Raw genomic sequence first — 15,603 nt, 5'->3', positions numbered from 1 at the left:
CCTGTGATTATGAATTATGGGATTGAAGTGTCTTTAGTGACTTGGAAGCTTAAATATAAGATATGTGATTGTGCAATATTGTGTAAGACAAGATTTATGGCAGTGTAGTGTGACGTGAGTATGATGAGAGGATGAGTGATCTGACCTGTGGTATTGTGCTGGGAAACGGAGTGCCTTGGTAATGGTGTGATGATTAACGTTGTTAGAGGGAGGAAAGAGAGTACCTAAATGTGTCTGGCTTAGGTACAAAAGTGATACCTGGGAAGGTATAGGGCTGGAAACTAACCAAAACTCGGATGAAACAGGAGTAAAATCTATCCTAGAGTGTTCTAGAGTTGCAAAAACTAACCAAATCGAGTGCCAATACAAGTAGCAGGGGGTTACTGGTATGGCACCTGGCGGTCCACTAGTACCGTCAGGCGATAGAAATCATTGGAGGGACTTCTGCACGGCATGGCGCCTGGCGGCAATGTGTGCATCGCCAGGCAGTGACGGGAAACCAGTGGCACTAGAAAGGGCACTGGCGCCTAGCGGTGAGGTGGTACCGCCAGGCGGTCTGGAACAATTTCGCCTAGCGGCGTGTGTGTTGGGCCAAGCGAAATGTTGTTGTTCCTGTTTCGTTTTTGTGTGTTGTTTGAGCACTGATACTATACTTGGATCGGGAGATGCTGTGCCATGAGCGGGTAGGTTTATGGATGGTGGTTAACATGTGATGATATGAGCGAGGAGGTTCATATCCAGTTACTCTCACGTGGGGATACGAGCGAGGTAGGTTCATATGTTTCGTGCTCACGGTTGAGAGATGCCACGTGCGGGGAGGTACGGGGCTGGTGGATCACATGTGTTGGACTACGGGTGGTCAGGTTCGTAGAGTAGAACTACGAGCGGGGAGGTTCGTAGAGCAGGACTACGAGCGGAGAGGTTCATAGAGGCAGGACCACGAGCGGGCAAGTTCGTGTGAGCATCATATTCTCGAGTCCAAGGCTAACCAGTTGTGTGATTTAAAGGCTATAAAGCCTTGGGGTTAAGGTCTTGGCCAAGAACTATGTAGAATGAATAAGATGGGCGTATGATTTATCTTACATGTTGTACATCTATTATTTTATTTTCTCAGCTCACCCTTTCTGTTTGTGTGTGCTGATGATCGTGTGATTCGTTACACAGGAGCAGATGTTGATAAAGGTGGCGTTGAGGATGTCCAGACAACAGAGTGAGAGTTAGCTTTGGGATTAGAGCTAGGATTTTTCTCACATGTATTTGATTATGTTTTTATTTATGAACATGAATTTTGGGAACTTGTAACACTTTATTATTTATGTTATAAGTTTTGGCGCATGGTTTTCATAAATTTAATTTTTCCTGCGTTGGGAGTATTATTAATGCGACTTTTGATATAATTTATTTCTTTTATTATTTATTTTAAGTAATATTCCTTAGGGATGTTACATTTGGTATCAGAGCAAACGTTTTTTATTTTTTTTGGAAAATTGGAGAGTGAGTTGACGTTTGTTGTGTGAAATTGGATGATGTGTATTGATTATTACAGCTTGATAGTGTGTGTTTTAATCATTAGCTGTTTGATTTTAACAGCTGAAATATGTGGCGTGCACAGGCAATGGCAAACAGGAGGCGTAGAAATACCGTTGGGGCTGATGAGATTGTTAACGCAATCCACAGGATGGTGGATGCGATGCAACCTGTGGCAGCACCACCGAGAGCCATGATCCCTCCTGTGAGACCTGTGACCATGGAATATTTCATGCGTCATAAGCTGGCAAAATTCACTGGGAAGGCCACCCTAGATGAGGCTGACGCGTGGCTACGAGAGTGTGAGATGATATTCCGGGTGATTGAGTGCACAGAGGCCCAAAAGCTTATTTTTGCCACTTTACTGTTGGTGACTGAGGCCGAATATTGGTGGATGGGCATGCAGCAACAGATGCAGAACTGGGAGGAAGAGGTGACATGGACCAGCTTCAGGACGAGGTTCCTGGAGAAATACTTCCCTGACAGCGCTAAACATGAGCACGAGGCGGAGTTTCTCACCCTGCAGCAGGGGAATTTGTCCGTGCAGGCTTATGAGGAGAGGTTTTAGTACCTCTCGAGATTCTATTCACAGGTAGTGACGGAGGAATGGCGCTGTAGGAAGTTAGAGGGCGGCCTCAAACATGAGCTGAGGCGTTTTATCGTACCATTGAGGGTACGGGAGTTTTCGATCTTGGTGGAGCAAGCCAAGAGTGTTGAGCAACTGGAGATGAGACCCAGCCGGGTCAAACGAACCCAGAAGAGCGGTACTGAGGGCAGACAACACAAAAAGCCCTATAGTATACCAACTTCATCTTCACAAAAACTGAGGTGTTACAACTGTGGAGGAGAACACCTGCGGAGAGACTGCACTAGACCAACTAGTAGTGGAGGTAGCAGTATGAGCACTCGCAAATGCTATGCCTGTGACCAACCAGGACATTTTGCCAACAAATGTCCCAATAGGAAGACTACTTTAGTAGCGCGAACTCCGCCATCTTCATCTGACAGACCGAGAGCAGCGGGCCGGGTTTTTGCCATCACCAGCACCGAGGCCACCCGGTCAGGTTACCTGATTCTGGACCATTGTTTGCTTTTTTGTAATAGTGTGTTAGTGTTGTTTGATTCAGGAGCTTCGCACTCCTTCATATCTCACGATTGTGTGGAGAAACTGGGGTTGTCTACTCGTGACCTAGGATGCGAGTTGATAGTCTCGACACCGGCGTCTAGGCAGGTTTCAACAAATTTAGCCTATGTTAGATGCTTGATGGAAGTAGAGGGCAGACGCTTCAAGGTAAACCTAGTTTGCTTGCCCTTGGAGGGATTGGAGGTCATATTGGGAATGGACTGACTGTCTATCAACCATGTGATGCTTGATTGTGGACAGCGCATAATTGTGTTCCCAAAAACCGAGGGAATAGAGTTGGTGACGTCGAGAAAGGCATAAAAGGAGATGAAGCAACGATCCACTTGCTTTGTGATAGTAAATCAAGAGAAGAAGATGAGTACCGAAGAGCAGATCAGTAAAATACCTGTGGTGGACGAATACGCCGACATCTTCCCATATGAGATACCTGAGCTACCACCCAACAGGGATATAGATTTCTCAATTGATCTAATCCCTGGAGTGGTTCCAGTGTCCGCAGCATCGTACAGAATGGCACCGACAAAACTAGCAGAGTTGAAGAAACAGATCGAAGACTTGCTAGAAAAGAGATTCATCAGGCCAAGCGCTTCACCGTGGGGAGCCCCGATGTTACTAGTAAAGCAGAAGGATGGTAGTTCTCGGCTGTGCGTCGATTATCGGCAGTTGAATAAATTGACGATAAAGAATAAATACCCGCTGCCGAGGATTGATGATCTGCTGGATCAGTTGAGAGGGGCAGGTGTGTTCTCTAAGATTGACTTAAGGTCGGGTTACCATCAGATCTTAGTCAAGTCAGAGGATGTCCAGAAGACAGCTTTCAGATCGAGATATGGACATTATGAATATGTTGTGATGCCATTCGGAGTGACCAATGCTCCAGCTGTCTTTATGGATTACATGAACCGAATTTTCCGGCCCTATTTGGATAAATTTGTGGTGGTGTTTATAGATGGCATCCTCATCTACTGTAAGAATAAGGAGGAACATGCAGGTCACTTGAGAATTGTGTTGGAGGTGTTGAGAGACCATCAGTTGTACGGTAAATTGTCCAAATGTGAATTTTGGTTTGACGAGGTACAGTTTCTTGGGCATGTGATCTCTTCGCATGGTATAGCAGTAGACCCGAGCAAGGTTGAGATGGTGCTGAAATGGGAAAGACCTCCGACAGTAACAGAAGTCAGAAGCTTCTTGGGGTTGGCTGGGTACTACAGGAGGTTTGTAGAAGGGTTTTCTAAAATGGTGAGTCCATTGACTCAACTCACTAGAAAGGATCAACCCTTCTCCTGGACGGATAAATGCGAGAAATGTTTCGAGGAGAAGAAGAGGAGGTTGACTACAGCTCCGATTCTTATTATTCCAGATACCAATAAGATGTTTGAGGTATACTGCGATGCATCCTACCAGGGTTTGGGTTGTGTACTAATGCAGGAGAAGAGGCTGGTAGCCTATGCTTCTAGACAGTTAAAGGTGCACGAAAAGAACTACCCTACCCACGATTTGGAGCTGGCCACTGTAGTGTTTGCCCTTAAGACGTGGAGGCACTATTTGTATGGCTCCCAATTTTAGGTTTTCAGTGATCATAAAAGCCTGAAATATCTGTTCGATCAGAAGGAGCTAAATATGAGACAGCGGCGCTGGATGGAGTTTCTCAAGGATTATGATTTCGAGTTGCTTTACCACCCTGGTAAAGCTAATGTTGTTGCGGATGCCTTGAGTCGGAAAAGGATGCATATCTCAGCTATGATGGTGAAGGAGTTGGAGTTAATCGAGAAGCTCAGGGATATGAATTTGGGTATGCAGCTGAGTGAGGATTCCATTAGATGTAGTGTTCTTACACTGACTAGTGATGTGTTAGAGACCATCCGTGATCAACAGAAGAATGATGCTAACTTACAACAAATTGTGAGTTGGATAGGGACTGAGGAAGGGAAGGATTACCGGATCGGGTCAAATGGTATCTTGTGATTCAGAGATAGGGTTTATGTGTCTGGAAATTGGAGATTGAGGAAACAGATAATGGAGGAGGGGCATAAAAATCGTCTTAGCATACACCCAGGCATGACTAAGATGTATCAGGATCTGAAACAGTCCTTTTGGTGGAATGGGATGAAAATCGATATCGCTGATTTTGTAGCATCGTGCCTCGTGTGCCAAAAGTCTAAGATTGAACATCAACGACCAGGGGGTACCTTAGAGTCGTTGGATATTCCCCAGTGGAAATGGGATAGTATTGCCATGGACTTCGTAACTCATTTGCCGAGGTCGATTAAAGGGCATGATTCAATATGGGTAATAGTGGACAGGTTGACCAAGTGTGCCCATTTCCTTGCCATTAATCAGAAGTGGTCATTGGACAAATTGGTCGAGTTATATGTGCGTGAAGTCGTCAGGTTACATGGTGTGCCTGCTAGTATAGTGTCAGACAGAGACCCGAGATTCATGTCTCGCTTTTCGCAGTCTCTACACGCAGCGTTGGGGACTCAGTTGAGGATGAGTTTTGCATAACATCCACAGACCGATGGGCAGTCGGAGCGTACAATCCAGTCATTGGAAGATCTTTTGAGGGCTTGTGTGCTGGATCATATGGGAAGTTGGAGTGAGATGCTTCCATTAGTGGAGTTCACATACAACAATAGCTATCACTCCAGTATTGGTATGGCTCCTTATGAAGCGTTGTATGGACGACGGTGTAGGAAACCGTTGTGTTGGAATCAGGATGGGGAATCGTTGGTGTTGGGTCCCGAATTTTTACAACAGACTTCTGAGAAGGTTAGAGTGATTCAGGAGAGAATGAGGGCCACTCAGAGTAGACAGAAGTCATACGCGGATAAGAGGAGGCGACCTCTAGAGTTCGAGGCTGGGGATCATGTATTCCTCAGAGTGACCCCGACGACAGGTATTGGGAGGGCCATCAAATCAAGGAAGTTAATTATGAGGTTTGTTGGGCCTTATGAGATTCTGAGGAGAATTGGCGCTACAGCTTATGAGATCGCTCTTCCACCACACTTGGCGAATCTGCACAATGTGTTTCATGTATCTCAGTTGAGGAAATATATTGCAGATCCATCTCACGTCCTGGAGTCAGACGATATTCAGATCAGGTAGGATTTGACGGTGAACACTGGACCGGTGCGAATGCTAGACTCGCAAGTGAAAAAGCTGCGAGGGAAGGAGATCAGGACCGTGAAAGTGCTATGGGATGAGACTACTCAGGAGATGACATGGGAGACGGAGAATCGCATGCGGCAGTCTTATCCGCACTTATTTCCTGGTAAGTCTTATTTTCGAGGACAAAAAACTTTAAAGGTGGGGGTAATGTAAGATCCGAGAAAAATTAAATAATTATTTAATAAATGCGGGTAAGAGAAGCGTTTAAAGTATTTAATGCAGATAGCTGTGACATGGAAAAGTACTAGCTTAAGTGGTTGAGAGTACTTGATTGTGTGTGAGGACTTGGGTTCGAGTCTTGTGTGTGCCATTTGTGTGTATTTAATTATGAATTTTTAAGTTATATATTTTAAAGAGTGATGTGATCGCATAACCTTAAAATCTAAGGAATTATCACACTTGCTTTGTGATGGTAGGATTGTGAGTTCAAGCCTTGTTGAGAACTAAATAATTTCTCTTTTTTCCAATTTTTCCTTTGGCATGAATGTGAAAGGGTTAGAAACCTAGCAGCCCATAGAGAGGTAACCTAAGGGCTGGAAAACAGTTGGATAATTAAACATTGATTAGCCTTAATCTATTTTTTTTATTATTAAAATTCGTTTAAGGCACTAAAGGGTAATTAGGAGAGAGTAATTGTCAGAGAGGAAAAGAGATTAGAGGAAAGAGGCTGAGAGTTGAGTGTGAGGGTTTGGGCAGAGGTTTTCTAAGGCAATTAGCACGGTGTAGAGCAAGGAGTTTGAGTGCAAATCATTGTTAGAGTGCAAGCAAAGGACAAGGGTGGTTTTTTTGGGTTAAAGTCACGTTCAATCCGAATTTGGAGCGAGGATTAGAGGTAAGGGGAGTTGTTTTCGTTGGTTTTGATCGTATTCATCATATTATGTGTTGTATGATCATAAGTGTATGAATCCTTCATCTGGTATATGTTGTTTTCGTGTTTTCTGGGATTCTGCCCAGAAATCGCTTGGCGGGTATGCATGTGCCACCAGGCGGTTCATTGATTTGTGCTTGGTTCTGGTTTCTGGTTGATTGAACCGCCTAGCAGGGATTAATATCCGCCAGGCGGCGCAACTGTGCTAGTGTTTTCTGATTGATTCGCGTCTGATGCAGTGGCATTCAAACTTCTGATGTTGATTTTATGCATTGAAAGTGTAATCTTGTAGAATTGGGGTCTGGTGGTGCATGGGAATACTCTTCTAATTTGTCTTGAATAGAGTTGGATTGTTGGAATGGGTAGAATCAAAAGTTAATTGTTATGGTTCATGGTATGTGCGAATTGAGGTTATAAAGTCAAAGGAAACAGGGCAGTGAATTGTGTGTGATACATTGTATGATATTAACTGTGGAGCATAAGTTAAATTTTGGACATCTAGGCATATCACGGGTTCAGCAACCTGAAGGGTTTCGGGCGACGGGGATAGTGGCATCACAAGTGTGGTTTCGGGCTGGTTATATGGAAGAAGTTATGGGTGCTGTTAGAAATGGGAGAAGGACATAGTGCTGAATCATATATTTAAGTAAGTAAGTATAAGGTTGGGAAGGGGGTTGATGATATGACTACGTGATGGGTTGTTGATAGATGTGTTAAGGAGAAGGAGAGAATAGGGTAACATTAGTTATTGGTTCAGATTTTGAAAGCCTAGTATTGTGTCTCTTTGTTGTTTTATGCCTGTGATTATGAATTATGGGATTGAAGTGTCTTTAGTGACTTGGAAGCTTAAATATAAGATATGTGATTTTGCAATATTGTGTGAGACAAGATTTATGGTAGTGTAGTGTGACATGAGTATGATGAGAGGAGGAGTGATCTGAACTATGGTATTGTGCTGGGAAACGGAGTGCCTTGGTAATGGTGTGATGATTAACGTTGTTAGAGGGAGGAAAGAGAGTACCTAAATGTGTCTAGCTTAGGTACAAGAGTGATACCTGTGAAGGTATAGGGCTGGAAACTAACCAAAACTCGGATGAAACATGAGTAAAATCTATCCTAGAGTGTTCTAGAGTTGCAAAAACTAACCAAATCGAGTGCCAATACAAGTAGCAGGGGGTTACTGGTATGGCGCCTGGCGGTCCGCTGGTACCGCCAGGTGATAGAAATCATTGGAGGGTCTTCTGCAGTGCATGGTGCCTGGCGACAATGTGTGCATCGCCAGGCAGTGACGGGAAACCAGTGACATTGGGAAGGGCGCTGGCGCTTGGCGGTGAGCTGGTATCGCTAGGAGGTCTGGCATAATTTCGCCTAGCGGCATGTGTGTTGGGCCAGGCGAAATGTTGTTGTTCCTGTTTTGTTTTTGTGTGTTGTTTGAGCACTGATACTACACTTGGATCGGGAGATGTTATGCCATGAACGGGTAGGTTCATGGATGGTGGTTAACATGTGATGATATGTGCGGGGAGGATTATATCCAGTTACTATCACGTGGGGATACGAGCGAGGTAGGTTCGTATGTTCCGTGCTCACGGTTGAGAGATGCCACGTGCGGGGAGGTACGGGGCTGGTGGATCACATGTGTTGGACTACGGGTGGGCAGGTCCGTAGAGCATGACTACGAGCGGAGAGGTTCGTAGAGCAGGACTACGAGCGGGGAAGTTCGTAAAGGCAGGACCACGAGCGGGCAAGTTCGTGTGGGCATCATATTCCCGAGTCCAAGGCTAACCAGTTGTGTGATTTAAAGGCTATAAAGCCTTGGGGTTAAGGTCTTGACCAAGAACTATGTAGAATGAATAAGATGGGCGTATGATTTATCTTACGTATTGTACATCTGTTATTTTATTTTCTCAGCTCACCCTTTCTGTTTGTGTATGGTGATGATCGTGTGATTCGTTACACGGGAGCAGATGTTGATACAGGTGGCGCTGAGGATGTCCCGACGACGGAGTGAGGGCTAGCTTTGGGATTAGAGCTAGGATTTTTCTCACATGTATTTGATTATGTTTTTATTTATGAACATGAATTATGGGAACTTGTAACACTTTATTATTTATGTTATAAGTTTTGGCGCATGGTTTTCATAAATTTAATTTTTCCCGCGTTGGGAGTATTATTAATACGACTTTTGATATAATTTATTTCTTTTATTATTTATTTTAAGTAATATTCATTAGGGATGTTACACGCCAGGCGGTTCATAACAGAACCCAGTAATTAAGTCACTCATGATGCGTCGCCTGGCAGCATCCTCATGCCCGCCAGGCGGTTTCTGGGCGAAAACCCAGAAAATCACGAAAAATAGTGCAAAAGTAAGGGAAAATCCATGCAATCATATTTTGGCAAGGCACATTCTTTCATACACATTATAGAATACCCAAAATAGCTCCCCTTACCTGGAATTCGCGCTCCAATTGGTCCTCTAGCCCTTGTCCTTATGATGTCCAAGAGTTTCCCTTTTCTTCTTCACACAAAACTCAACTCTACCTCTCCCAAAATGCCAATGACTCCTCTTCAATCCTCTCTTGCCAGTACTCTCAACTGCAGTCTCGTTTTTCCCCCACTCTCCCCAATTTCACTAACTCTTAATTACTCCTTAATGACGGTTAATGGTCAAAAAACGAAAATTAATATTAATTCTATGGTTAATTGCTATTCAAAGTCAATTATGGCTATTCTCTACCTTTCTTAGCTGCCACTTTTGCAGCTAGGGTTTTTATGCCTCTTCATTACCATGCAAAAAGAGAAACTTAGCCAAAAAGGAGCTAGGGTTTTTATGCCTCTTCATTACCATGCAAAAAGAGAAACTTAGCCAAAAAGGAATTTAGTTTTGTTCTTAGCAAGATTTGAACCCACAACCACTCAATTGTCAAGTCAAGTGCTCGACCAATTCAACCAATCATGTTTCGTGATAATTCCTAAAATTTTAGGATTACATTATCACGTCTCACATTCAAATATACATTAAAATAATACATAAGTTAAAATAACATACAAAGGACTTGAACCCAAGTCCTCTCACATAATTAAGTACTCTCAACCACTTGGGCTAGTACTTCTCCACATCATAACATTCTGCATTAAATGCCTTAAAGGCTCCTATTACCCTCATTTAATAAATAATTATTTAATTAATTATTTAAATTTCTCGGGTCTTACAGAAGCTTGCCTTTTTTCTTTCTTTCTTCTTTTTCTATCATTTTATTTGGTTCTTATTAACCTCTTGAGGTGATAGATACGCTAAAGTGATCTTCTTCCCATGAAAGTGATAAGAAAACTTGTTGGTATGGCCTACAAAGTAATAAATGTGTGGCTTCCATGAGGACAACGTTACAAAGTACTTCATCCATGTATATCGAGAAGTTAATTAGGACTTGTTTATTAACATCAATTTTTCCCTCCTTACTTATCCAAGTAAGCTTGTAGGGCTTGGCATGAGGAATGGTTTCTAAGCCAAGCTTTTCCACCACACTTTTGCTAGCCACATTTGCAGTACTTCCTCCATCAATTATTCAAGAAAAAAACTTGTTGTTAATGAGGCATCTAGAATAGAAAATGTTTTCTCTTTGAGTTGGCTCAAGTTCTTTTCGAACTTGACCTAGTATGCGCCTCACTACCAAAAGTCTCCCTTACAAGGTTTAATTTCATTATCACTTGAGGAAGAAGAGTCTTCTCTTGAAGGAGAAGGGGGTAATGAGTGTTCATTCTCTACCTCACCACTTGGCTTTAAGGTTAATATTCTCTTGGTTGGGTAATTCAAGGCAATGTACCCATATCCTAAACACTTAAAACATTTGATGACACTTGACCTTTGAGAAGTGGAATGGTGTGGAGTGTGACCACCTAGTGACTTATTCCTAAGTGGTGGTTCTTGGTGGGACTTGGAAGGGGATTTATCATGTTTCTCTTTATCTTTTCCCTTCCATGAATGACTATAGTAGTCATTGTGTGAGTGACTCCTCCTAGCCTTATCTTTTCTTTTTAATTGAGTTTCAATTTTTAGGACAAGGTGTAAAACATTTTCAAGAGTGGAGTACTTATAGAACTTTACTAGGTCTTGTATCTCTCTTCTTAAACCACTCACAAACCTAGACACTTTTTCTTCATTAGATTCATCTAATCCAACCCTAAGCATTAAAGACTCTAGTTGATATGAACCTAATTGGCTGGTTAATATTGAATTCTAATTTTTATAAATATATGCATATGCTTGTTCGGTGAAGAAACACAAGTGAGGCTTGATTTACGCAATTTAGAACAGAGAAGACTAATTAATGAAGGATTGACCAGGGAAAGGGACATGAAGAGAAGGATTTCCAAATTAGCCCAGCGAGTTCAAGCATATTTTTTGTGTTTTCTTTTTAGTATTTTGTATTTAGGGTTTAAGCCTTGCCTAGTGAGACATTTTAGGTCAATTGACCTTCCACTATAAATAGGGGGCTAACCTTCATTGTAAAGATAGATTTGGATTATACATGAAGAGAAATTGTTGAACGTTTCTCTTGTGTATGTGTGTGTGAGTCTTATCTTGAGCAAGTGGCTCAAGTGAGGGAGAGAAACCAACCTGAACTCTGATTATCATATGATGAAGGATCGTCTCAGATTTGGTGGTGAATTGGGTGAATTTCGTCTTGAATGAAGATGGGTATGAACCCTATAATGAAAAGGGGGTATGGATGACGTCGATTGAGGGTTTTGCGGAATGGGAGAAAATCACGCCACTTGGTGGAGGTTCTAAGATAAGTGAGGAAGATCAGCCACTTTGATTGAATCAGAGATAAAGATAAGGATCGGTGGTTCAATGGAGAACCTCGAGACTTGAGAGAAAAACTCAAATTTTCATATACTCAGATCTGAATACAAATGTGTCTCACAAGGGTTTTTCATATAATATACAAATGTGTCTCAAATTTCCATATACTCCAATAAAGCCAAAACATAAACATTACAAAAGCTATAAAAAAAGTTTCTATTCTACAATCCGAAACTAATATGAGATCTCTTTCAAGGTCCTAGACATACTTCCATTGACTACTCCGAAAAGCTGTGACAACCCTACCTATGTCTACATTAGGATAGGTTTTAAAATAATAATTAAGTCAATTGCGTTTTTTATTTTATTATAAAAAATAAAAAATAATCATAAAATAAATAACAGTATTAAATTTATAAATTATATTTAAAAAAATAAAAATAAAAATAATAGTTCACAAACTTAGATTTTAGTTTCGCAATAAAAAGATAATTAGCCAAAGTTTATTCAATGAATTTCGGTGGGTAGTTTCCTAGATGAGTTTCACATACCCTTAATTCCCTTTCCTTCGGATTTAATTGAATTATTTTTTAAAGCATTTTTTAAATAGAATATTGAAATTGAAAGGGGTTAACTTTAATAATTAATTTTTTTAAAGATCCGATAGAAAAAGTATTATCATTACACTTTTAATTTGAAAACAATTCACCATAATCACTACTATATTTCTTATTATTAATTTCAACATGCAAAAAATAATTAATTTCCATTTGAGAGATGAAATTATTAAATAAATCAAACAGGGCACGAAAGAATTAAAATATTGAGTATATATTTAGTATTTATCGAAATAATTCAGATAAACTCCTCTATAATAAATATATATATATATATATATATATATATATATATATATATATATAATTGGACATATGATTTTTATATCTATTCAAACATTAAAATATTTAGTTTGTACTTAACAAACATTTGTATGTACTTAACAAATAGCACAGCAATGCACAATTTTAAATTTAATAGTACTTGTATGTTTGTATATTAAATATGTGCTTATTTGGTAAGATATTAATGTAAATTCATACCTATATTCTAACTTTTCTAAACAAAATAATATTTTAAATACTTTTATATGCTAAAAATAGATAATTAAGTATTTTTTTTCAAGAATAATATGCATTATCAAAACACTGATAATGTTAAAAATAAAGTGACTTTAGTCAAATTTTTGTTTGAGTCATCCAATTTTTATCCACTTTAAAGAAATAAATAAAAATATTTGTGCATAATCTGAGTTATTTATCTAGGGCAAGACATTGAATGAGTGTCCTTATCACGGGACACGACACATGATTCATGACACATGGTCTTATAAGTTACATGGGTCCATGCAATTCCGGATATTCTCATTTCTTAGTGGTCTTTCTTTTCTTTCTTGTCTCACCTTATTCAATTCTTAGTGCATTTTTTTCATCCTATTTCAACATTCATTTTGCAATCACGTGATCCTCTTTGTTATATTACTTTCAAACACTTCAATTTTAAATTCATGTTTCCCAATAAGTAATTTATAGATCAAACTTGAAGCATAATAATTACTCCTGGTCTAGTTATTCTCAAATTCATTTAACCATATGTCATTATTTTATTATACACACTACTCCATTGATAAAGTTTTGGACTAAATACAACGAACTCCTTTAATTGGTTGTTTTGAAGTTCAAACACCTAACACCTTTATTTATGCATGTGCCAAGAACTCATTAGGTGTTTGGTAAGTTAATCAAATCACATTATTAACATTATGATGAGTTTATGATGAGTTTAAATTGAGGTTTTTCGCATGACATATTTGAAGAATAAATGTTGTATTGTCTAAATAAAGGTTTGATTTTTACCACACATTTTGATAGCAATGTTGTTTCTTATATTCAGAAGTCCTTATTCATTGTTCTGTACACAAATTAAAGAATAAAATATAATTCATTATGGTTCTTATACATTTAGTAAGCTTTCTAAATATTAATGTAAATATTTTTAGCCTAAAATTTCTTATGATCCTCACGATTTTGAATTGAAACAATTTTGTAAAAATGCAAATATTTCTTTTTAAAAATTTTTATTTCTGAAAATGTTATTTAAAAATAACCAAATTTGATAGAACAAATTTTCAACTTTAGATTTCTGAAAAAGAAAAAAAAAATGAAATTTCCTTGTACTAAACTCTTCTTTAAGCCAATGTTATTATAGTTAGAAGCTTTTCTCATTAGGATTGTAGATGAAAGAAAATGATAGATTTACATAAAATGGATAAAATTTAATTTAATTTACAAGATTCTCTAAAATTATACTATGGATTTCTTGGTATAATGAGAGTTTATGTGTATGTTTTATCTACATGGCCACTAATAAATATGTCAAACAAAAATATACACAATAAAATTATACAGATTAATAAAATTGATTCATTTCTCTAATTTTTTTTATAGACGTAATAATTTTAATGATATCTTTTGATAATTTTATAATTTATATTTTATTAGTGAAAAAAAAAGCGAAACACTTCTGTAAACTAACATGTTTCCACTGATATAAATAAGGACAATGATACTTTAACCTACTTTTTTTGACTCACTTTTAACCCACCACTTCAATCACCATTAGATCATACATCACATCACCAAAAAGAATAAAAAAAGATGATCTAATGATGATTGAAGTGGTGGATTAAAAGTGGATCAAAAAAAGTGGGTTAAAATATCATTTTCCTATAAATAATAATGATACACTCTCATTGACCTTGTACTATTTAAAGCAAAATAATTCTCCTTTTTTCCATATAGACTATCCCAGGGCTCAACTTGGTGAAGTCAAAATCAGAAGATCAATCCTTTTCTTTGGTACACAAAAAATAGTAAAACATATCATAGAAATTATTATTTCTGTATCTATCGCTTTCTCACATTTATTTCCTTACATGAATAGAAGTCCGTATACATGACATGTACCTTGTGATTCTTAAACACACTTACCGTGAAAGAATCATCACGTTCTATAGACGATAAATTACGTGGCACATTTAATCTCTGTCATCCACTCATCTTTGACTGAATCCGGGATTTGGTTCAGAAATTGGACTATAATCTGATATATCACTGATTACTAGAAATCTCATTGATCCTTCCAATTTTACTCAGGAGATATTTTTTTTATACGTAACCATTTTATTTTATATTCTTTCAATGAAGGAGATTATTATAAAATAATTTATTCCAATTTGAAAATAATAACATACCCTAATTGGCAATAATTTAAATTTTAAGAAATCAACTTTACTTTCGTAAGTTGGATAGGAGAAAAGAAATTAATAAATAAGGAGAATGAAGTGAGTAAATTGTGAGATTCACATAAATTAAATATAATAAATATAAAATTGAAGTCTACTTCTTACTTTAATATTAGATTTATGGATAATTTATAATCTCTTGCTTTTAAAAGTTCTTACTTTAATATTAGATTTATGGATAATTTATAATCTCTTGCTTTTAAAAGATGAAGTATATTTTTAATGTCTAAACTTTAACACAAAATTAAAATTTGTTTTTGTTTAAAATTTTAATATATTTTGTTTCTCAAATTTTAAAATTAAATAAATATAATTTTTTTAATTCAATTACATAACATGTTAAATACATTTCATTTCATGTAAGCATTTAATTTCTTTATCTCACGTTTTTCCTTTAATATCTATATTGAAGTACTATATTGTTCATTCGTTCATTCCTAAAATTTATGAATCAAAATCTATCAAATTTTAAACATAAATAAATTCCAATTTTGTGTCAAATTAAAATCATAATTCACCCTTTTTAAACCTATCCTACCACATGCTGTAAGATTGACTTAAAAAGTCAAATTTTTAAGATGAATCTTGTAATATAGAATGAAGCTAGGTTTTTATTTTGAAATTCTTTCGTGTGTTTTTCATTTTAAAACAGTCCTTTGCGTGTGTGTTTTCGGTTTGAAAAATTGGGCATGATGAAAAATGTTAAGAAAATAGAAGTAAACAAG

The 15,603-nt window shown here is 38.0% G+C and overlaps 1 protein-coding gene across 1 annotated transcript; it reads left to right on the top strand.

Annotated features, from left to right (window-relative positions):
• Positions 1–1,615: 1,615 nt before the first annotated feature.
• Positions 1,616–2,875, top strand: LOC114184516 (uncharacterized). Its single transcript, XM_028071824.2, has 2 exons — positions 1,616–2,088; positions 2,146–2,875. Exons 1-2 carry the CDS (start codon positions 1,616–1,618, stop codon positions 2,873–2,875), a joined length of 1,203 nt encoding a protein of 400 aa, XP_027927625.2.
• The last annotated feature ends 12,728 nt before the right edge of the window (positions 2,876–15,603 follow it).

The sequence above is a fragment of the Vigna unguiculata genome, chromosome 5 (assembly GCF_037176805.1).
Source record: "Vigna unguiculata cultivar grain cowpea cultivar isolate G323 ecotype 2 chromosome 5, ASM3717680v1, whole genome shotgun sequence".
NCBI classification, from domain to species: domain Eukaryota; kingdom Viridiplantae; phylum Streptophyta; class Magnoliopsida; order Fabales; family Fabaceae; genus Vigna; species Vigna unguiculata.
The sequence above is the reverse complement of the archived record's forward strand: the minus strand, read 5'-3'. Positions and strand labels throughout refer to the sequence as shown.